Source organism: Drosophila nasuta, chromosome 2L (assembly GCF_023558535.2).
Source record: "Drosophila nasuta strain 15112-1781.00 chromosome 2L, ASM2355853v1, whole genome shotgun sequence".
Classification (NCBI taxonomy): domain Eukaryota; kingdom Metazoa; phylum Arthropoda; class Insecta; order Diptera; family Drosophilidae; genus Drosophila; species Drosophila nasuta.
In genome coordinates this window covers 25,938,770-25,959,488 of record NC_083455.1, presented here as the reverse complement: position 1 = coordinate 25,959,488, position 20,719 = coordinate 25,938,770, and the positions used below count along the sequence as shown (strand labels likewise).

Genomic DNA, 20,719 nt, shown 5'->3' with positions numbered 1-20,719 from the left:
CTGAATAAAGTTGGCAACGCTGATTCCAAAATGGAATTTGCAAGATGGTTGGCAACAAGAACTCAAAGGAGAAAAGAAACCAAAGGCACTCGTTTCAAATGCAGCTTCTAGCAATTTTATTGCCAATAATATTGGGGAATTTATGTCTTTTGTTCTCATACAATTCAATAATGTGTTATCCATGAAAATGTATTAAGATGAATTGAACAGAATTTGATTCTCATCTTTATTATGTAATAACAGCTTCTGATGTGGGAAGAAAATTGAATTTTGACCACTTTTGCACTTAGGCACCCAATTGCTTGTAGAGAATGGGCACATAATCGTCATACTCGGCCTGATAGAAATTGCCAGCAATAGGATCGCCCAAATTGTATTTCTCGGCAAACTTGGCAATCTTGAATCCGCCGCGTCCATCGCCGCTATTGTTAGGCAAACGCTTCTCATCGAATTGCAGCTTGCACTTCTGCTCGTACACTAGGAACACATAACGATGCAAGCCCGTCTCTGGTGGCGGTCCAGAGCCCACATAAGCGGACAACACTTCACCATTGCTGATATCGTTGCCGGGAATGTTGCCGACCAACCAGTGATGCCACTCACGGAACTGGGGATCCTTGCGGCTGGGTGCATCAGGATCGGTCATGCACAGGGTGTAGAGTTTCGAGGGATCAGCCTTCCAGGTAACACAGGGTTGACTCTTCACTTGGGTGGGAGTTAAGACCACTCCTGGCTCCACAACAATGCGGCCAACATATTCCACACTTGCTGTTTGCTGAGGGGCCTTAGCAATGACATCGGGCACCACACAATGTTCCTCCATGCTGCACCTAATTGGAAGTTTACCCGACAAACGACGTAGCGAAATGTTAATTGGCAATGCCCAGAGCAATATGGCGCGTTTGTTCTTTGCACTTGATGTTGCTGCAGTTCTAATGGCGGCCGGCGAATGGCAACAATTGACAGCTGCTGTCATTGTGGTAGCCCTAAGAAATTGATTTAATGGCGAGTGCAAGGAACGTTTAAACACATCTCGCAAAGGTCCCAAGCGTACAGCATTCATTTTTAAAACGTAATCTTTTCAAATTTATCCGAAACAATCTGTTTTTACTTGTATTTAGATGATCTTTCGCGCTTATTTAATATTCGAGACTTTTTGGTATCCCTGCCATTCACAGGAAATCACGTTTGTATCGCTTTCGACCAGAGTTACGAATTATCTGTTTGAAAATTGAATAATTTAAATCACACAATAAATTTCGGTTTTTTAAATAATTTTAAAATATGAAAAAATAGATGACAGAGTTCAACAAACCGTTTGGAAAAGCTTAGTTAATGTTGTGACAGATTCGATTGTTTTATCGTTATTACTAAAAACCAGAGTTGTTTTTAATTTTTGAATATGTGCCGCGCAACCAATTAGATTAAAGGTCTTGATTTTGATGTTTAGATGAAGTTAATACTGCGCTAAAAAAACCAAAAGCTGTAATTTGTCTCCATAATTATTGTGATTATTTGGTAAATTGTAATGTTACTATGGAAACAACGGTAACTTTTGCAGACTTTCGCATGACGGTTTAAGAAGTATCACAGGGTCAATTGCATTTCTGGTCTAAAAGAATGATATAAATAATGATAAATATAAGAGTATAAGAATTCGTCACTTTTGCAGACTAACATATAATTAAATTTATATATGTACAATTTTTGCATCGTTTTTAAAAAAAAGAATCGTAGAACTAGGGCTTAATTTAACGAATGTCTGGTTAACAAAGATGAAGGAACAATGAATGATATCTATCATGATATGGTTGCGTGTATAAGTCAAGGAGGAGAAGAAACACACACTTTTTGGATTGTTCGTTGCTAATGAACGGGATTCAAGTTTGCGCCAAGGGAAACAACTAAACTTGATAACGCTGCTTATGTCATGCCTTGCGGAAGACATCGCTTGATCCATATGAGAAGCGACGCTCCTTCAGATTAGTGCTGACCAGCACTTCCTCATCGAACTGTGAAACCCGTTGCATTTTTGGACGCATCAATCCTCGCACGTCGCTTAGCGTTATGTCAATATCCTTGAAAGCATTGAGCATAAATACTGCCGTAATAACAGTCAAAAATCCGCAGACATCGCCAAGGATATTCTCGAATTTCATGTGCGTAAACTCCTTCAGCAAAATGGCCGATGCCGTGATAACAAGCGTCGTAAACATCACATAATAAACGGGCGTCACAATGCTGGTGTTGAAAATGTCAAGAGCTTTGTTCAAATAATTCATCTGGATGGCAATAAAGGTGACGGTGACCACAATGAGGAACCATGGCATCCATGTGCCAAACACATTCGATCCACTGGCAATCGTACTCCGAATAGCCAAGCCCAAAGCTTTGCAGGACATCACAGTCAATGAACCGATGCCAGAGCACAAGAAGATGTAGACACAAACGTTTGTATGTCCATGACGCGGTGCCACAAAGCACGCCACAAATGCACTGGAGCCAAAGATGCAGATGACATAGAGTATAAAAACAGGATCCTGCAACATTTCGAAGAGCACTTGTAGATCCTCGATTTCCTTCTCCTTGGGCGAGTGTATCACAATAATTGTTGATCCAATAATGCACAGAAAGCAGCCAATTTTGCCCAAAAGATTGAGTTTCTCATTCAGGAATCTAGAAGCCATCACAGCCGAGATGATTACACTCAAGGCGCCTAGCGGCGTCACAAGTGAAGCTGGCGCAAAAGCGTAGGCAGCGAAATTAGCAGCCTCGCCGAGTCCCACTGTAGGTACAGAAAACATGAGTCATTCTATGCAAATGTTAATGACATCAACTTACTTGTCAACAGTCCCGCCCACCAGATCCATTCGCGCAAATAACCAAATCCTCCAGCTGCCGCACGCACCTCTCCCAGGCGGTTGAGACGTAACAGCGCCTTCTTCTTGATGATAAAGCTGGAGCCGATGAAGAAACATGAGGAGACTGCCAAGCCAACGCCAATGTAATAATCAGTGCTGGAGTAGGGTTCCGTTAACGAAGCGGTTGCATCAGAGACGGGGGAAGAGGATGAGGATGAGGCGGCGGCGACATTATTGGCAACTTGGCCCGCCTGCAGCAGTAATGAGGCTTCACTATTCATTTGAACGACCGACCACAACTCTAGAAGAGAATTATAAACACACAAATGCACAAATAAACAATCGAATACTCCCAACATACACGCACACACACTTATGCAGTTCTAATCAGCTGAAACAGGTTCGCTGTCTGCATGACTCACACGAAAGACAACGTCTTGCTTTCAAGTGTTTAATTACACAGGCCCCAATTCTCTGCTTCGCACTTGTGATCTTTTACTGTAGCAATCTTAATAACGCATACTGAACATAATAAACTTACTTATCTTTTCTGCAGCGCCCTTCGACTAACTTTGTTGTTTGCGCCCCGTTCGCTGTTGTTGTTTTGTGCTAGCGTTGTGCAATGTGGCCGCAAATGTAAATCATCAATATACTAAAGCCGCTAAAAAAACTATAATTGGTCACACTGCTTAGTTGGTGCCACTGCAGAGGTGCTTCGATAGTTATCAAACTACTATAAATATCGAATTCGCGGCCTGAATGGCGGAAATATATTGTGTAGAAAATATCGTTACTTTATTTTTATTTACGCTACGGTTTGAGATTTGTTCGAGCACATTTTTAGGAACAGAACGACCAGCAAGTAAATGGCCGACATAATTAGAAAATAGCTGCCATACACAATGTACTGATCTCTGGGTGGCAAACCAAAGCCCGTATCTGAAATGTAAGTAACCAAAAGGTCGTTTTGAATGTTTGCAAATAAAATAATATATGGCAACTTACCTGCAACAACAACCACTGTGAGGATGGTCTGCAGAATGAGCGCGACTAGCGTATTGATGCCGAAGACCAGGCCAAAACTGTCGTCTACCAGATTCTCGGCCACAATTGCCGCCGCAATGGTGACAATAAAATAAAACACCGAGCAAAATGCAATATATACAGCATACGACACCCAGACATTGTTGCACAGAGCCGCCAGCAGCAACAGCGCGCCCAAAGCGATGCCACAAATCGAATTGATGAGCATATAACGATTCCGGTGATTATTACTCTTCAACAGTCCAGCAATGATGGCACCAACTGCTCCGAGAAGTGTGGCAATCGCTTCAGTGCCTCCGTTGTAGTTGCTCTGATTGTTGGGTGCCTGATCCTTCCACAGGAACTGTATGTAAGTGATGACTTGCACTTGGGCGCAGATGGCCAGGGACCACCAGATGCTCCACATCAGGACAATGGGATTTGTGTAGGAAGACACCAAATGATACCAAAGCAAACGTCCAGCGTTTCGTAAAGAGAACTTTGGTGTCTCCTCCTGGCCAGCAATCGCCGGTGGCTTGGTGGTCTCCTTGTCCACGGCATAAAAGTAGAAACTGCGCGGCACTTTGGGCAACAACAGCGATATCGGCAACGATATGATTTGCGTGGCCAGCGAGATGAAGTGCAGCTCCCGGAAGCTCATCGACTCTGTGGAGACGAGCACTTGAGCCAAGACGCCACCCAGGAATTTGCCAGACAAGATGGCAGCACGTGTATGACCAGTGACGACTTGATAGTGCTCTCTGTCGACCTTAGCATAGATGTAGGTGTAATAGGCCACCTCGGAGGCCATGAACGTGCCATAGAACACCTGTGCAATCTGTAGATTGAGCAGCGAGCGTGTCCACAGCAGCATGACGAATAACACGATGCCGGTGATGGCGGAGAGTATGATGATGGGCTTGTAGCGCAGCAAATCCGTCACCAGAAACACAATCACCAGCTGGGCGAGCACGGAATACGTTCCAAATGGATAGACCTCTTGCTGGACTTGCTCCGATGTTAGATTACGCCAGTCGCCGGCAAGATATTCGGTGACATACGACTCCGAGGGACGCATCTCACGAAAGAAGCCGAACATGCACAGCAGCAGCGAGATCTTCAACCAGTTGTCCATATTTGTGGTTGCAAAAAGTGCAGCTTATCTTAATTAGAGACGCAAACCAAACCGAAATGGCTGTGATTGTTGTTTTGCTAAGTAAAGCAAAGCAAAGCAGAGCGTCCGCTGTGTCTGGTGTCGTAATCGCAACAAGCGCCTGACATCAACTGCTATCCAATCCAATCAGACTCAACATGCCACGCACTTGCTCTCCGTCGAAACCTGAAGCACACACTGAACACTTGTTGCTTTCTCTCTCGCAGGGCTTGTAAATTGCCCAGCTAAGCAATAAACGTCTCTTCTACTAACTTATAAAAAACACATTTCAGATAAATACACACATGTATGTACATATGTTTCTACACACACACAGGCACAAAAAATCACAAAACAATGTTGTCACTATACCCTGTAAATAATTAATTGATCTTACGTACACGCCGTTTCGATTGATCTCGTGCCGCAGAATCTATATTTATCAATTTATATTTAACTCTATTGTATATATAGCGAAAATGTTTGCGTGTTTTATTGGCAATTAGTTGAACGATTTGGAAAATCTATTTGAACTTGTAAAATACAATTGATTTAATTGTTTAATGCGAATTAAGCCAGGGTAGCATAATAATAATCTAAAGTAAAGGCAATATTAAAATTGCTGACGTAGTTATTCTATATTATAAATTAAGTTTATCTGTATTTATCGGTTGATTTTGTATTGGATATTTCGGATAATTTTAAAAATGTATTTGAACTTGATTTTTAAAATTTGAATTTGAATACTAACATTTTAATGTAAAAAGAAAAGTGAAGCTATTAAATTTATAATTGTATATCAAAAATGTCAGTTCTTATGAAAGTTCAAATTTTATAAATTTGGTATCACAATTAAAACTGATGTTTACGATGATCCTAATCAAATTATTAAATATTATGGTGATACTTTAAGATACTTTCCTTCACATAACTTTTTAAATCTGTAGGCACTCCAAAGAATATAGGGTATTCCACAATCGTTCAATCTAAACACGTCAATCCATTAGATTTCTACACTCTTAATTTAAAGAAATCAATGTGACATTCATTGATTGAACAATTCTAATCGCCAGTCAAGACTATCGCCAACTACATGCAATATGGGACGTAGTCTTTGGCTGCTAGTGGCAGATTTATAGAGACAGATAATAAGACTGTTTACTGATTAATATTGGCTTTGTAATTATGTTCGCTAGATTATCTTATCGCAATTGATTGTCTGTTGATTTCTGACGTACATAATGAATAGAGAGAGATATAAGCATGATATACTATGCTGGAACTAATTGATCAGTCCACATTTCCGCCAGCCTGCTGTACTCTCAACTTTGATCACGGGCATAATTGGACTTATCAGCGCTGTGCACTCTTTCTAATTTCCCAAATATAATCACTTTAATCATACGTCTATTTTTGGGCTGCAAAACAAATCAAATGTTTATTAGCTACTTTTTCATATAGTCCTGATAAAGACGCAACAGTTCGGGACTTGTGCGTGGTTGCACCATTTGCAACGCTGTCTCAAAATGTTGCCACCGCACGTGCTCCGCCTCGATGCTCTGCTCCAATGCGCTCAGTGCTGCCTCATGGCAAACAGCTTGAATCTCGGCACCCGAATAGCCGTCGGTTAGCTCCACCAGTTTGTCCACTTCCACATCTGCAGCCAGCGGCATCTGACGCAACTTGATCTTGAGTATTTCACGCCTTGCATCCGCCTCCGGCAATCCCACGTAGCAGACACGATCAATGCGCCCAGGACGAAGCAGCGCCTTGTCTATCATATCCGGACGATTCGTGGCCGCCACAATTGTCACATTCTGCAGCGTCTCAACGCCATCCAGCTCCGTCAACAGCTGTGTCAGCACGCGTTCTTTGACCGACGAACCACTTCCAGAGGATCCCTCGGAGCGTTCTCCGCCAATGGCATCGATCTCATCGAAGAAGACAATAGCTGGAGCCACTTGACGCGCCTTGCGAAACACTTCACGGACTGCACGTTCTGATTCGCCCACCCACATGGAGAACAACTCAGGTCCCTTGATGGACAAAAAGTTGAGTTTACTCTCCGTGGCCAGCGCCTTGGCAATCATGGTTTTGGAGCAGCCTGGTGGACCAAACATGAGCACGCCTCGCGGAGGTTTAATGCCCAAACGCTTGAACTTGTCCGCATGCAACAGAGGCCATTCAATGGATTGTTGTAGGGTCAATCTGAGTGCAGCCTGACCTCCAATATCAGACCACAACACATTGGGATTCTCGATTAACACCTCTCGCATAGCGGAGGGCTTGACGTGTGTGAGAGCTGATTGCAGATCACGTAGTTCCAACGGACGTGTGTCTTCCTTGAGTGCTGTTAGTGTGGCAGCATAAACCAAATTGGCCAGATCAGCTCCCACATAACCATGAGTTATGCTGGCAATTTGCTCGATTTCCTCCACGCTCAATTTGTGCTTTACCGACTGCAGCAGGCATTGTAATATTTCACGTCGGGATTGCGGGGTTGGTGCGCCCAATTCCAGCTCACAGTCCAGGCGCCCAGCGCGTCTTATACTCGGATGCAGTGCCTCAATCTGCGAGCTGGTGGCCAGTAGAAAAGTGCGTTGAGCCTCCTTGCGATTGCTGTTACTTAGCTGATCGAGCAGTGCCATAAATGCCAGCGAAACGCGCTTCACCAGGTCACTGTTCTCCTGCTTGGGGCACAGCGTTTGCACATCCTCCAGCAGCATCAATGTGGCCCGTGGATAATGCGCATAGGCACGCTCAAAGTATGCGCTCAGCTTTTGCTCCGTTTCGCCTAGAAATTTGCTGTAGACTTCACCGCTGTTGATGCGTATAATTTGCACTTGAGGGTCACGTTCCTGGGCAGCGGCGCACATGGCCTCCAGGACCAGGGATTTGCCACAGCCGCTGGCGCCGTAGAGCAGCAAGCCACGCGACACTTTGACGCCTGCAAAATAGAGGATTTTTTTAGGTATATAAAATAAACGTTATATTAGACTTTTATAAAGTAAAGTATCTGCTCTTTGCTCACCTGCTGGTAAAGGTTTATAGCCTAGCGCGTAGTCTATGCTCTCTTCGACCAATTGAAGCTGTTTCGTCAAGCCGCCAATCTTGGCTTTGGTAATGCGTTCCTCCGGCTGAGATTCTTGAACCTGTAGTTTCCTTACCAGCTCCACTCTGGTCACATTTGTAATCTGCACAAACTGCTGAGACTTATCCAAGCTCAGGCGTGACAAGGCATCTTCTAGAGCCTGCTCTTCAATACCTTGCCAGTTGTCCAAACTGAATGTGAGTTGCTTGTTGAAGAAGTTCAAGTGAATAACGCTGCCTTGACTATAAATCTGATTAACAATCTCGCGCTTAACTACAGCGGCCACATCAGGCAGCTGCTCGGGCTCTAGCTTAGCTTCGCTTTCGTTAAGTTGCCTCAAATTGATGCACGCTGCAGCAACAAGTTGACTGCTGTCCAGCGCTGAGATGCGCAGCGATTTTCCACGCAGTGACGTCCAGTTCTGTTTGTAGTCTATACAGAATCAGTGAGCAAGTAGTTATAAATGAAAATCATTAGCTTACCTGCTGCTGTGGCAAAAACCGTGGTCAGGAACTGTTCTGGAACTGGCCAAACAATGCGCACCAAAGGCGCCACTTCTGTGCCGTCTGCTGCAGCTGCTCTAATCACCACATGTTGGCCTATATGGAATTCCGCCAGCTTAATAGCTCCTTCCGATATAAAAATCAACATATTGGCATATTTGGCTGGCAGTTCTTTCAGAGATTCCACCTCAAAGCTCTTTTGCAGCAGACTTGCAGTATAGAGTACGCCATTGCGTACAAATTCTGCGTCCGCTTCCACTTTCTGTACTTCATCGCCAATGGGACAGATGCGGTCGTGTGTATCGCGAGATTTGGTCGTAATGTGCACGTTACATTTCTCGCAATGATACCAAGTTGCTGGGTTTTTCTTGTTGCTCGATTTAGGCGGCATGGCGGCACATCGAAGCACGTTTTGTTTACATTTTCGCCAATCAGCTGAGAACGTATGCGTGATGGGTGAATGGCAAATTTGGCAAATTAAGTTATCGATAATAAGATGCGTTACAGCATCGGAAATTTGATTATTTAAAATTTAAGCACCTATTTGCACATAAAAATAACGAAAGCTAAAGTAAATCGGTTTTTAGTTACAAATAAGCTAATAGCGCTAGTACCGCACGTTGTGAATGAATTAGCAATAATCTACCAATACAACTTCCAAGTTAAGTATTTTCCGTTAAAACTATTAATTTTCCAATTCATTTATACACACATTTTATTTGTACATTAAAAACAGCGAAAGGAGCTCATTGTAAAAGTAAATCGGTTTCGGAAGCATTTGCCGACATCAGGTCACGTTCTAAGCTCGTGGTGGCATTTGCCTGATTAAGAAACAGATCAAAATCGTAGCCATCGTTTTGTGCGGAAATCGAATCCTTTTGATTGCTGATTGTCTGAGGATTTGACAACAAATCAATGTCGTGTAACCCCAGCTCCTTGAGCAGCGTTTCATTTTCGTTGCAACTCGACTCAGTGGTATTTGCAACCGTCTCCTTGGTCGCCACATTGATAATAGGCGCTGGCTGCTCCACTGCATCAATGCCATAGACAACTTTGGTTTGGCGTGCGCTGTCCATGGCCTGAATCTCATCATCGTCCAGCTCCTGTGGTTTAAGTGTGCTGGACTTATACTGAAAATCGGTCTCCTTAAAGTCCACTTCAATGGGAAACAGCGGTGGCAACGATTCCAGACGCTCCACCAAACTACGATGCAGTTCCGCCAAACTTTCGAGCAGGCTGCGCAGCTGTTTGTTTAGATCCATGGCATGCTTGCACTCCAGCAGCTCCATCTTCTCCAGCACATCCGTGCGCAGTTTGGCAAACTTGGAGCGTGCATCTTGCCGGCAACGCAGGATCAAACGATACTCATAGTTGCCCGTCTCGACGCGATAGAGCGGTTCCTGCAGCGCTGCAAAGCCATGCTCCTCGTCATCCATTTCCTTGACTTTCAGACAGTATGAGAGGTACGTAAACTTGGCATCCGCATAACGACGCACCGTCAACTTCGTGTCCGGAATGGCTTTATTCAGATAAGTGCCCAGATCAGCAAGCACAGGTTTGATTTGTTTGATAATGGTTAATCCATCTTTTTCCAGTGAGCGATGGAATTCCCCAAAGGTGCGAAACGCTTCGGAGGCGCGTTGCTGCGGTTCGTGTGCCGAGATCTGTGTAAAACAATCCCCAAAAGACTTGTACGTCTGCAGCAGATCATAGTAAGCTTTCAGCATGCGACGTGCATGCTCCACGAGACCTTTGTACATCAACTCGGTGCCCTCCAGTTCCTCCAGTCGCTTGACCAGCGAATCGTTGCACAATATAGCACGAGAGAGACCCAAAGTATCTGCTGTGTTGCTTGACAAATTATCCACAATGCGATGCTTCAGTTTCTTCAATATGATGTCAAGAGTTTTGCCCTGCTCTGGATCTGCGTGCAGTTTGTTATAGTGTATGGTCACCTCATCGGTGGCTGTCTGTATCATTTTGGCTACCTCGACTTTGGTTTTTCCCTTGACGCTGGCTGAGTTGACGGCCAGCAGCTCATCGCCAGACTGCAGAGAACCTTCGCGTGCCGCAGGAGTTCCATCAAAGACCTGCAAAATCAAATGGAAACTGAGTAAGCTACATTTTAAAATTGTAAACAGTTATTGTAAACAACTTTTTTCAGATACAACAAAATTAGAATATTATTAAAATTTTGAAAAAAAAGGTTTTAAAGCTGTGCCATGACTGTGCTACAATGGGCCATGGGCTTTAAAGGCTGTGGATTAAAGACACAGAAGCCTGCCAATAATAAAGCCAAAGATCTTGCAGGCTGCGAGCGGCTGGGCCAACAAATTGGCTCCATTATGCTGGAGAATCATTCCAATGAGCTGCTGTTGCGTCAACAGGCGGGCCTGGACAATAGAAAGAAGGGGCAAACACGTCGTCGTGTGGCAGCTCCCAAAGTCTACAAGTTTCAGCAGAAATACGAGCGCAATCGAAAACAAAAAGAGCGTCAGATCAGCGAGGAACAGCAAAAGTTGCGCCAGTTTCATAGTCATCCAGTGCCGAACTTCAATCAGCTGCACAAACGCTGGGAGCATCGTAATCGAGTGCGTCAAATGGTCTCGCAACACAAGGTGACCACAGCGCAGACGCCTTTGACGCTCGTCACCTCGGCGGAGGCGCGCAAGAAACGCGAGGAGAAAATGCAGCGAACATTGCAAAAGCAGCAGAGCTTACATCAGCGTCCCAAGCTGACATCGGCATCTTTGGACTCTTGGCGCAAGCCACCGTTTCGACCACGCATTCAGCCCAGTTTCATCAAGGTGCAACCGTTCCATCTGTTGTCCGAGGAGCGTGGCAAGCGTCGCAAAGCCTACGATGAGCGCAGCAGATACGACCAGCAAATGCGCTTTCGGAAACAGGCTGAAGAATGGGCGAAACGCTGGCGCGAAGAGTATTTGATACTGCGCAACCAAACCAACTTTAAAGCACGTCCCAATCCTTGCCAATCAGGGCATATGTTTAGAAAAGCAGTTAAATCTTAAAAAATAGTATACATAATACCTGTACTATATAGAGACATGGACACATGGGCGCTCCTCCTCCGATGCTGATGCCAATCAAGTTGCTCTGATCCTTGGTGATGACAACCGCATTCGTGGTCACAGTCATGCCCCTAATTTGCATAGAGATCAAAATTAAAAGTTTAATTCGAGGATTTGCATACATAATATTACAATTGTCTAGACCTAATTTGGAGCATTGATATAACGGGGTAGTAAGCGTGCTATACTCACATCCAAAGTGCAAATTTCTAAATAGCTATCTTATTAATTCTATTTTAATTAATTTTAATTCTGCATTTTGGATAATATCATAAGATTGCGCCAACTCATTAGTTCGATTGCAATAAAGTTAAATATTTATATACAAATTGAAAAAAAGTACTTTTCGTAGTTTTTATAATATCAAAGAGACTAGCTGCAGTTCTAGTTTATTATATTTTTTAAATTGCCTTATAAAAGTAGTCAAATGTCTATAGTATAAAATAGTATTCTATATATTATAAAAATTAAAGATATATATTATTGTTCTCTCACGCAATTGTCAAAATCATTGTATAGTATTCGGTATATTAAAAAAATTAGATTCTATTATTATTTTCTCACGCAATTGGCTATTACAAATAATATTTACTAAACTATTATTTAATGACCAGCTGGCGCCATCTATTGCTCATATATTAGCCAGGGTTTTTAGGGGCAAAAGGAAACTGCATTTTTTCTCAGTAAGTTTAAATTAAACAAAGTCTACACAAAAAATAACGCACAATATAAATCGCAAATTTGGTGATTACAATACAAAATAACAAATTCGTGTAGCACATGTTAAATGTGTTTTTCGTATTAAGAGCCTTAAAGTTAATGAACCCATTTAAGCTAATGTTACTTCTATGTTTACATATTAATGGTTTGTTTCTCTCAGTCTCCGGTCTATGTTGGTAGCTTTTGAGAGACACTACAGTTTACAAGAATTACGTATGTATATATCGAGCTATCTGCGTATTTGACTTACAACCGATCTAACTCATATTTCTGTCTATGCAGCTGTCCATATCTCTCAGTTGCCAGATCGAAGCCAGTGCACAGCACAGCAGTTTCACTTTCAGCCCGCCAGGTGTCGTGTGAGGACTTCGCAGTCACAGCTGTTTCCGCACTGCATTTTGCACTTTTAACAAATTGATGTGAAGTCAAATATGTCAACAAATACGCCTACTTTGACCATAGTACTTACGCCTCAAAGTCAGCCGTGCAATTTTCATCTAATTGGATGAGCACCGGAGCAGCAGTTGTTTCACTAGGAGGCCTGACTCTAACAATGTTTGCGCCAAAATACAAAGTGTACAATATGTTGACCCCAATAATTATTGATTTTTTTTTTTTAAGAACACCCGGTTGCAAAAATAATTGTATTGTACAGAGCGCTCAACAAGATTCGTAATTTAATAAATACATATGTTTGAAGAGGCAGTTTACTCACATTTTATCCTCGTAGAAAAAGTCATCATCGTCCGTCAACATTTTAGCAGTTTTTTAAATTATTTTATTTTGAAACCAGGCCAATTCAGAGGAAGCAAGAAACTTCGATGGCATCAATCAATTATCGCGTTTAGCTAACAAACTTCGTTGTTTTTTGCAGCCACCGAAATAATTTATCAATTCATTTATATTAAATAAATAAATTCTTCTTTTAGGCGAACTCCTTTTCTTCGTTTATTAAAAAAACAAACGAGCTTTTTTTCTTAAAAGCTGTTTATGGTCGAGTGTGACCACATCAACATTTTTATAATAAATGTTTTAACGCTTATGGGATATACCAAAACACAGAGAATTACTACTAACGGTCACACTGAGCAGCAACTTGTTGCCAAGGCAACAGAAAAATATAAACAACTTTTATTTTGGTTGCAATGGATTGGGCTGAAGAATTAAAAATGACAATTAGAAAGGTAAAAGTGAATATAATTAATATAGTTTACTTAATTTTGTTAATATCATAGACGACGGCGAGAAAAGGACGTCGTTCAAAGAGTCGTGATGCATTAAGTGATCAAGTTCAAGCTGGAACTTCGAGTGCCGCGTCAACACACTTGCTAAACAAGGATATATCAATAGATATAACCTTGGATATACAGAATGCTAACAGTAACAGCCCCCCTACTACAACTGCAACATCGGCCAGCACTTATAATAATGAGTTTGATTCAAGTCGGCCGCCAATTAGACGGGTATCTGGAGGTTGGGCTGATTCCGGTTTAAAGGGATTAAAGTAAGTAATAATGAGATTATTGTACTACAGCTAAAATAAATATAATATAATTTACAGATCAAAGAAGAATTCGTTTGACGAGTAAGAACCAAATAACATGTTGAAAACCTTTTCATATATTAACAAAAAATCGAAATTTAGCGAGCGATTTCAGATTTCAAAGTCAGCTACAAGCACAATTCCTACAGATGATATACCCATCATACCGGACTTGGATGATGTACGCGATGAGATATTGTTAAATGAAATAGTGGAGCCTCCCTCGTAAGTAGTTGAAGGTCTATAAAATCAACTAATATTAAAATTGTATTCCCTTTTCTGCAGCGGTTCAATTAACCATGAAGTGGCATTTAAGGAGCTGAGTTCTGACTTATTATCGCAGAATGCCTTTACAGCAATTGAAAACGTTGATTTATCCATACTAACACGTTGTTTGCAGATACAAGAAGCGCTCGACGAACCTGATGAAGTCTGGGAATGGGATAAACTCTTTACTGAGATCACAGCTCAAATAAATTCTGATAAAAACCAAAATTCTGGCGTGCCGGAAAAGGTAGAAATCGGACCCGATGAAATACCTCCGGCAGCTAAACTATATTAGTTCTCTATAATATCCTTTTAATAATGTAATAAATGAATATTTAGTATATCACAATTTGAAAAATTCACTTTTCGATAAATAACTAGTGTCAACGTTGTTTCTCCATCTAAATTTTGTCATTCACAAGCAAGCACAAGAAGTAGTGTTGTATAATCGTACAAATATATCGTCACACGTTTCTCATCACTATCCGTCACGGGGCAGTGAAAAACATTATATTAGACATTTTTTAATCTGTGTTAATCGCATTGAAAATCGCGTTTAAAAATTGCCAATCCGTAAGAATTGTATAATTAACACATCAATGGCGCCCAAGGCTAAGACAGTTGGTATCAAACCGAAGGCACAGACCTTCAAAGACAAGTCGAAACCAACCGATGTGCGGCTGTCGAACATCCAAGCGGCAAAAGGTAAGGAAATTTTTAATAAATATGCAAAAACGATGAAACATCACATAAAATGCATAGAGTTTGCTCATTTAAGCAACAAATTGCAATATGAAAGGCATGTTAATTGTTGTTTAGTTGAGTTTGCTCACAATAATGCCAAAAACAAAAGCAGTTGCCGGCTGTGCGGCGGCAGTCTGGAAACTTCTTAGGGATGACACTCAACACAATATGACTCATGTGATGCAGCATGTAAAGAAAATTATAATTTAAACAGAATTAACAGCTAATGGGCATTTATTATAACTTAGAGACATCCTAAAATGTTGTTAATAGGCAGAAGAATGCAACTTAGATAATGAAAGGAAGATACCAAACTCTGAAATAATGCTTTAAAATTTAAGACATGGTCTACTGCTTATTCCCTCTGACTGTCCGTCCCTCGTTTGAGCTACAAGCGTAATTTTAATACTTAAATCTGTAGTTTTAATATGTATCATAGTAAAAACATGCTAAAAATGCTTGTTTCTTATTCACAGCTGTTTCCGATGCTATTCGCACCAGTTTGGGCCCACGCGGCATGGACAAAATGATCCAGGCTGCCAACGGCGAGGTGTCCATTACCAACGATGGCGCCACCATTTTGAAGCAGATGAATGTCCTGCATCCCGCTGCCAAGATGCTTGTTGAGCTGTCCCGTGCCCAGGATGTGGAGGCTGGTGACGGCACCACATCCGTGGTGGTCATTGCTGGTGCTCTGTTGGAGGCCTGCGAGAAACTGCTGCAGAAGGGTTTGCATCCCACGGCCATTTCGGATTCGTTCCAGCGTTGCTCCAACAAGGCTGTGGAGATTCTGACTGAAATGTCCACGCCCATTGAGCTGAACGATCGTGATACTCTGATCAAGAGCGCTTCCACATCGCTCAACTCGAAGGTAGTATCACAACAGAGCAGTCTGCTTGCTCCCATTGCCGTGGATGCCGTGATTAAGGTCACCGAACCTGGTAAGGAAAACGCTGTGGATCTGAAGAACATCAAGGTGATTCAGAGTCTTGGCGGCACCGTTGAGGATACGGAGTTGGTGCAAGGATTGGTCTTCACCAGTCGCTCGGCAGGTACCAATGCACCCAAGCGCATTGAGAAGGCCAAGATTGGCTTGATTCAGTTCTGCATTTCGGCACCCAAAACCGATATGGATCACAATGTGATTGTCAGCGATTACGCTGCCATGGATCGTGTGCTCAAGGAGGAGCGTTCCTACATTCTCAACATTGTCAAGCAGATCAAGAAGGCTGGCTGCAATGTGCTGCTCGTTCAGAAGTCCATCTTGCGGTAAGCTTGAGCTAATATATTTCTATTTAGTAAATACTTATCAAATTCATTTTTAATTATAGCGATGCTGTCTCAGATCTGGCTCAACATTTCTTGGACAAGATCAAGTGTCTCGTGGTCAAGGATGTGGAGCGTGAAGACATTGAGTTCGTGTGCAAGACTCTCCACTGTCGCCCTATTGCTTCATTGGATCATTTCACAGCCGAGAATCTGTCCAGCGCCGATCTCGTTGAAGAGGTCGCCAGCGGCACCAACAAGTTTGTCAAGATCACAGGCATTCAGAACATGGGACGCACTATCTCCATCATCTGCCGTGGCTCCAACAAACTGGTTCTGGAGGAAGCTGCTCGCTCCCTGCACGATGCTCTCTGTGTGGTGCGTTGTCTGGTGCGCAAGCGTGCTCAGATTGTGGGCGGCGGTGCTCCCGAGATTGAGATGGCTCTACAGCTGGCTGCTGCAGCTCAGACTGTGGAGGGTGTGGATGCCTACTGTTATCGTGCATTTGCTGATGCTCTGGAGGTCATTCCATCGACATTGGCTGAGAACGCGGGTCTGAATCCCATTGCCACGGTGACGGAGCTGCGTAATCGTCATGCGCAGGGTGAGAAGAACGCTGGTATTAATGTGCGCAAGGGTGCCATCACAGATATTTTTGCTGAGAATGTTGTGCAGCCGCTGCTGGTCAGCATTTCGGCCATCACGCTGGCTACGGAGACCATTCGCTCCATACTCAAGATCGATGATATTGTAAGTGAACCATTTGCAACATTTAAATATAATATTAAGTAACAAATTTCTCTTCTTTAGGTCAACACCTTCAGCTAAGCAGGGAGATGATATCCTAATGTCTACTACTGTGTATTCGTGCGCTGGAAAAGATCTATACTTATTTTGCATTTTCATAAAATCCCCAAAAACTTACACACACACACACATTAACAAACAAATCCCATTATGCGGCTGCACGTCCGCAACAAATTGAATAAAATTCACATTACACACACTATTCTATGCCTTACACGTTAATATCTATATTTAATACCTAATCATTTATGTGTATTTCGCTTTGTATTAAAATCGACATTAACTCGGTAAATTCCCTAGTTTATCTTTTTTCAAATTTAATTTAACGAGCAGTTCGCTTGACTTGACATTCACAGGTTACGCACGCTTTTGTCATGACGTTGCCAGATCACGCGAAATTGTTGCCACCTTTGTTTGGCGCTAGTTTTGAAATGCGTATCTGTCTCATGTTTAATTTGTCAGCTAGTACAACAAGATTTAATGGCAAAATTTAATTTATTTGCTGTCGGCATTATCAGTTATCTGATTCGTTTGTGCTATTTTTGTGCCGCTAATATTTCAAAGGGCTTTGGTGTCGCATTTTCTTGTATTATTGTTCCGTTTTTGTGTGTTATTTGTTGACATTCCTTTGTTGTGAGTGCGTGTAAATAAAAATCACTTGATGTGATTTTTATGATGTGCGTTAAATGATTAAACCACTTGAAATGGTTTCAAATTGTCAAAATATAAAAGAAGCGACGAACCGTTTTCCTGTTGTTTTCTTAGCCCCATTTTGTTGTTGTTGTCGTCAAGGGTTTCATTTTCACTTGGCTGTGCTTCTCTTCTGTCTTGACCGGAAGTTTTGGGCGCGTGTAAGTTAATTAAATGTGTAAACATGTCAAAAAAAGCCCAAAAATAAAAAGGATGAACTCTGATGATGGTGTTGATTTCAGTTCACGCCCCAAAATTCCATTGTCGGGGTTGTCGCTTTGATTTTTGAGCTCACAACTTTTCCAACTAATTGGCTTCACCGGGAGGGAGGTTGTATCTCTATTTTGGGGTTGAGATTACTGATAAAATTTGCATGTGAGCTTCCATTTTGAATTGCCATTTTTTATTTTTCAATCGGCCATTTAAAATTCACCCTAGTTTAATTTTTATGGCATACTTTTTAGGGTGGTGGTTGAACAAATCCCAAATACCATCAGCTTTTCTTGTATTTTCCATTTTGATGGCCCACAGCATGTGCAGCACTTTGCCACATTTTGTGTGGCTTGTTTACCCTGGGACACAGCTGCTGGTCGGACAGGACACAGGACATTGTCGTCGTCGACGTCGTCGTTGTCCTCCAGAGATTCGCATTTGTTTGTATTCGCAAATATTGAATTTGCGCTTTTTTGCCAGCTAGTTATTTGCTCGCCACATGTCTCACACTTTAAAATTTCCAATTTCCTTCCAAAGAGAAATACTTGAGTTCTATTCGTATGTTTGCTACATTATGTATTTCTCTTTGTTTCGTTCGCTTGTGTTTGCTTAATTTCTGCGATTTGCTTGGCACACTAAAAAAAAACGTCTTTCCTTTTCTTTGTTGCTCATTTCATATTTTCATTGTAATTCAATTGGGTTTATTTCTGTTTTGGCCAAATGTTTGCACAATTCACAGGCTAACAACAAAGGCTATAGTCAAGAAAAAGGGGTGTGTCATGCGCCCCTTCTCCCTTTTCCCTTCTCTCCTACAAAATGTCAGCATTTCGTGTGCGATTCCGTCTCAGTAAATTGAAATTCAAAGCATCAAATTCGCAAGCAATCACGCAGAAACTTAACATATGCTTGCCATATAATTTCCCAGTCACTTTCTCACATCAATTGGCATCCAGTCAGAGACAGAGACATATTCTATTTGCAGTAGTCTGAAAATTCTTCCCCTTCCACCCATCAACAGCAATTTCCTCTCGTCCTCCTCATATTAAAGCTTGCAATTTATATACACTCACTCGCTCTCTCTTTTTCTCTTTTGATCAACTCCTAATGCGCAACTCAAGTGTGCCCAAATTGGTGTGCTTTAAAAAATATGCAAAAATGGGCAAGAAATGCACCCACAATATATCAACACGGTGCAGCATAATTTTGGCGCGGCTTTTGTCTCCTTTCTGCTCATGCATATCGTATTTCCTATCTCGTATGCAAAGCGCCAGCGCGCCAGTTTTGTGAAAATTTTCGTGAGTGCGGTTCGTTTTTGTGCAAATGCAAATTAGTTAATTGTTTTCGTCAAAAATCGAGTGCATATAAGTTGTAGTGAAAAATGCGATTTACGCGTCGAGTAATTTGCATAAATTATCAATTTCACGGTTGCGTCGCGGATATATTAAGTGCGTTTTTTTTTAGATAATTTTTTTGTTGTGTCCTCGTCTATTGCAAGTGAAGTGTAATTAAAAGTGCGTGTCAATAAAGTGAAGTGCAGTGCAGTGCAGTGTAGTGATCTATATGTGTATAATGTTTATCATTATTTAATTAAAGCCTATAGCAAAAGTTGGCACTGAGGCTCCGCTGCCACTTTGTCCTAAGCAGCTCCTTTTTTTTCATTCGTTTTTTTTCTGTGTGAGTGTATTAGTATTAGTGAATAGAAAAAGAAAGCGCCACCTGCTGCTTATTTTGGAAGCTCTTTGAGTTTTTGATCGTGGTAAGTAGCTGATTGACATGAAACTGCATGCGGGGGTGCAAGCAGTTAGCTTTTGCATTGGTACTAAGCTTCCTTAATCCTTTATATTATTTATACGCGAATAGCAAACCAGGGCTAACAGCTAATCTACTTTAATTGTATAGCTGTTTTAAATTTGTTTAAGTTTTATAAATATTTTGCGCTATATTTGTTCTGCACAAGTGGGAAGTAGAATAACATTTTTTGATGGCTGCAAAAAATAGCATGAGACAAACTTAATTTTCGTTAGCCCTGGCAGCTGGTGTGATTAATGATTTGAATGGGTCGCAACCCAAAAACACATACATGTGTTGCCCAACATATACATACTTACTTATATATATATTATGAAAACGCATTGGAAAATTTCATTAAATTGTTATAAATGAAGGCAGCGAGTGCTTTGTAGGGTAAGAAACATTTCTCAAAATGGAATTCAATTTGCAAATGCAGCAGTCGAGGCAAGTGAAATCTATCAAAGAGCTCAAATCAAATCTTGGACTGCCGATCTGAGCGCCTGCCACATGCCGCATGCCACAAATAATAGCCTCAAGCTTTCATTCCTCTAATCCCAATTCCAATCGAACACCGCACCCGCCTTCTGTTTGACCAGTTAAATGACCTGAGGGCAGGCATGAAGCAAGTGGAGCATGTGGCAAGTGGCGAATGGCGAATGGCAGGCAGGCGGCAGGACATTTTGAATATGGGCTGAAAACTCAAAGCGATTTCGTTTCCTTTGAATGTTTTCTTCATCTGCAGCGAACTGATAACATTCAACCAGCAGCTCTCTCGACTTTGCCAATTATGTGTGAGTGCTCTTCGGATGCTTCTGTGTCTATGCCCGAGGTCTCAGCTTCTGTTGTCCAGTTGTCCAGTTGTGGGTCTGAGTGTTTACGTAGTACATAAACCATTGCTGGCAGGCGAAATTGAAATGCTTTTGATGTGCTGAGCACAGCCAATAAAATGGCCTTTAAA

At 42.0% G+C, this 20,719-nt stretch overlaps 8 protein-coding genes and 1 long non-coding RNA gene across 10 annotated transcripts; 4 read left to right on the top strand and 5 right to left on the bottom strand.

Moving 5' to 3' along the window:
- Nucleotides 1–88: 88 nt before the first annotated feature.
- LOC132784427 (protein D3) lies at nucleotides 89–1,244 on the bottom strand. The gene has a single exon (XM_060790049.1). The coding sequence runs from the start codon at nucleotides 1,061–1,063 to the stop codon at nucleotides 287–289; it is 777 nt and encodes a 258-aa protein (XP_060646032.1). The 5' UTR covers nucleotides 1,064–1,244; the 3' UTR covers nucleotides 89–286.
- A 172-nt stretch (nucleotides 1,245–1,416) lies between these two features.
- Nucleotides 1,417–3,543, bottom strand: LOC132784403 (magnesium transporter NIPA2). Its single transcript, XM_060790011.1, has 3 exons — nucleotides 3,403–3,543; nucleotides 2,842–3,162; nucleotides 1,417–2,785 (listed from the first exon to the last, which is right to left on the bottom strand). Exons 2-3 carry the CDS (start codon nucleotides 3,140–3,142, stop codon nucleotides 1,929–1,931), a joined length of 1,158 nt encoding a protein of 385 aa, XP_060645994.1. The 5' UTR covers nucleotides 3,143–3,162; nucleotides 3,403–3,543; the 3' UTR covers nucleotides 1,417–1,928.
- Nucleotides 3,544–3,620: 77 nt separating this feature from the next.
- On the bottom strand, nucleotides 3,621–5,486 carry LOC132784395 (thiamine transporter 2). The gene is made up of 2 exons (XM_060790000.1): nucleotides 3,867–5,486; nucleotides 3,621–3,800 (listed from the first exon to the last, which is right to left on the bottom strand). Exons 1-2 carry the CDS (start codon nucleotides 5,017–5,019, stop codon nucleotides 3,667–3,669), a joined length of 1,287 nt encoding a protein of 428 aa, XP_060645983.1. The 5' UTR covers nucleotides 5,020–5,486; the 3' UTR covers nucleotides 3,621–3,666.
- A 484-nt stretch (nucleotides 5,487–5,970) lies between these two features.
- On the bottom strand, nucleotides 5,971–9,062 carry LOC132798220 (ATPase family gene 2 protein homolog A). Its single transcript, XM_060809999.1, has 3 exons — nucleotides 8,611–9,062; nucleotides 8,069–8,560; nucleotides 5,971–7,984 (listed from the first exon to the last, which is right to left on the bottom strand). The coding sequence occupies exons 1-3, from the start codon at nucleotides 9,020–9,022 to the stop codon at nucleotides 6,483–6,485; spliced, it is 2,406 nt and encodes an 801-aa protein (XP_060665982.1). The 5' UTR covers nucleotides 9,023–9,062; the 3' UTR covers nucleotides 5,971–6,482.
- A 266-nt stretch (nucleotides 9,063–9,328) lies between these two features.
- On the bottom strand, nucleotides 9,329–13,447 carry LOC132787338 (PRKCA-binding protein). Of its 2 annotated transcripts, XM_060794327.1 has the most exons (5): nucleotides 13,156–13,447; nucleotides 12,910–12,987; nucleotides 12,691–12,843; nucleotides 11,680–11,791; nucleotides 9,329–10,721 (listed from the first exon to the last, which is right to left on the bottom strand). In XM_060794327.1, the coding sequence occupies exons 1-5, from the start codon at nucleotides 13,194–13,196 to the stop codon at nucleotides 9,378–9,380; spliced, it is 1,728 nt and encodes a 575-aa protein (XP_060650310.1). In that variant the 5' UTR covers nucleotides 13,197–13,447; the 3' UTR covers nucleotides 9,329–9,377. The 2 variants fall into 2 exon arrangements, with proteins under 2 accessions (XP_060650310.1, XP_060650320.1); XM_060794337.1 differs by lacking the exons at nucleotides 12,691–12,843; nucleotides 12,910–12,987.
- LOC132787357 (trichohyalin) lies at nucleotides 10,792–11,681 on the top strand. The gene has a single exon (XM_060794361.1). The coding sequence runs from the start codon at nucleotides 10,854–10,856 to the stop codon at nucleotides 11,658–11,660; it is 807 nt and encodes a 268-aa protein (XP_060650344.1). The 5' UTR covers nucleotides 10,792–10,853; the 3' UTR covers nucleotides 11,661–11,681.
- Nucleotides 12,495–13,422, top strand: LOC132787377 (uncharacterized). Its single transcript, XR_009632537.1, has 3 exons — nucleotides 12,495–12,653; nucleotides 12,723–13,016; nucleotides 13,370–13,422. It is a non-coding gene; the product is annotated as an uncharacterized LOC132787377 (long non-coding RNA).
- An 84-nt stretch (nucleotides 13,448–13,531) lies between the features above and the next one.
- Nucleotides 13,532–14,602, top strand: LOC132787367 (intraflagellar transport protein 43 homolog). Its single transcript, XM_060794371.1, has 5 exons — nucleotides 13,532–13,624; nucleotides 13,676–13,944; nucleotides 14,002–14,025; nucleotides 14,086–14,208; nucleotides 14,269–14,602. The coding sequence occupies exons 1-5, from the start codon at nucleotides 13,586–13,588 to the stop codon at nucleotides 14,543–14,545; spliced, it is 732 nt and encodes a 243-aa protein (XP_060650354.1). The 5' UTR covers nucleotides 13,532–13,585; the 3' UTR covers nucleotides 14,546–14,602.
- A 116-nt stretch (nucleotides 14,603–14,718) lies between these two features.
- On the top strand, nucleotides 14,719–17,269 carry LOC132787349 (T-complex protein 1 subunit delta). Its single transcript, XM_060794350.1, has 4 exons — nucleotides 14,719–14,955; nucleotides 15,471–16,263; nucleotides 16,326–17,010; nucleotides 17,071–17,269. Exons 1-4 carry the CDS (start codon nucleotides 14,850–14,852, stop codon nucleotides 17,086–17,088), a joined length of 1,602 nt encoding a protein of 533 aa, XP_060650333.1. The 5' UTR covers nucleotides 14,719–14,849; the 3' UTR covers nucleotides 17,089–17,269.
- Nucleotides 17,270–20,719: the final 3,450 nt, after the last annotated feature.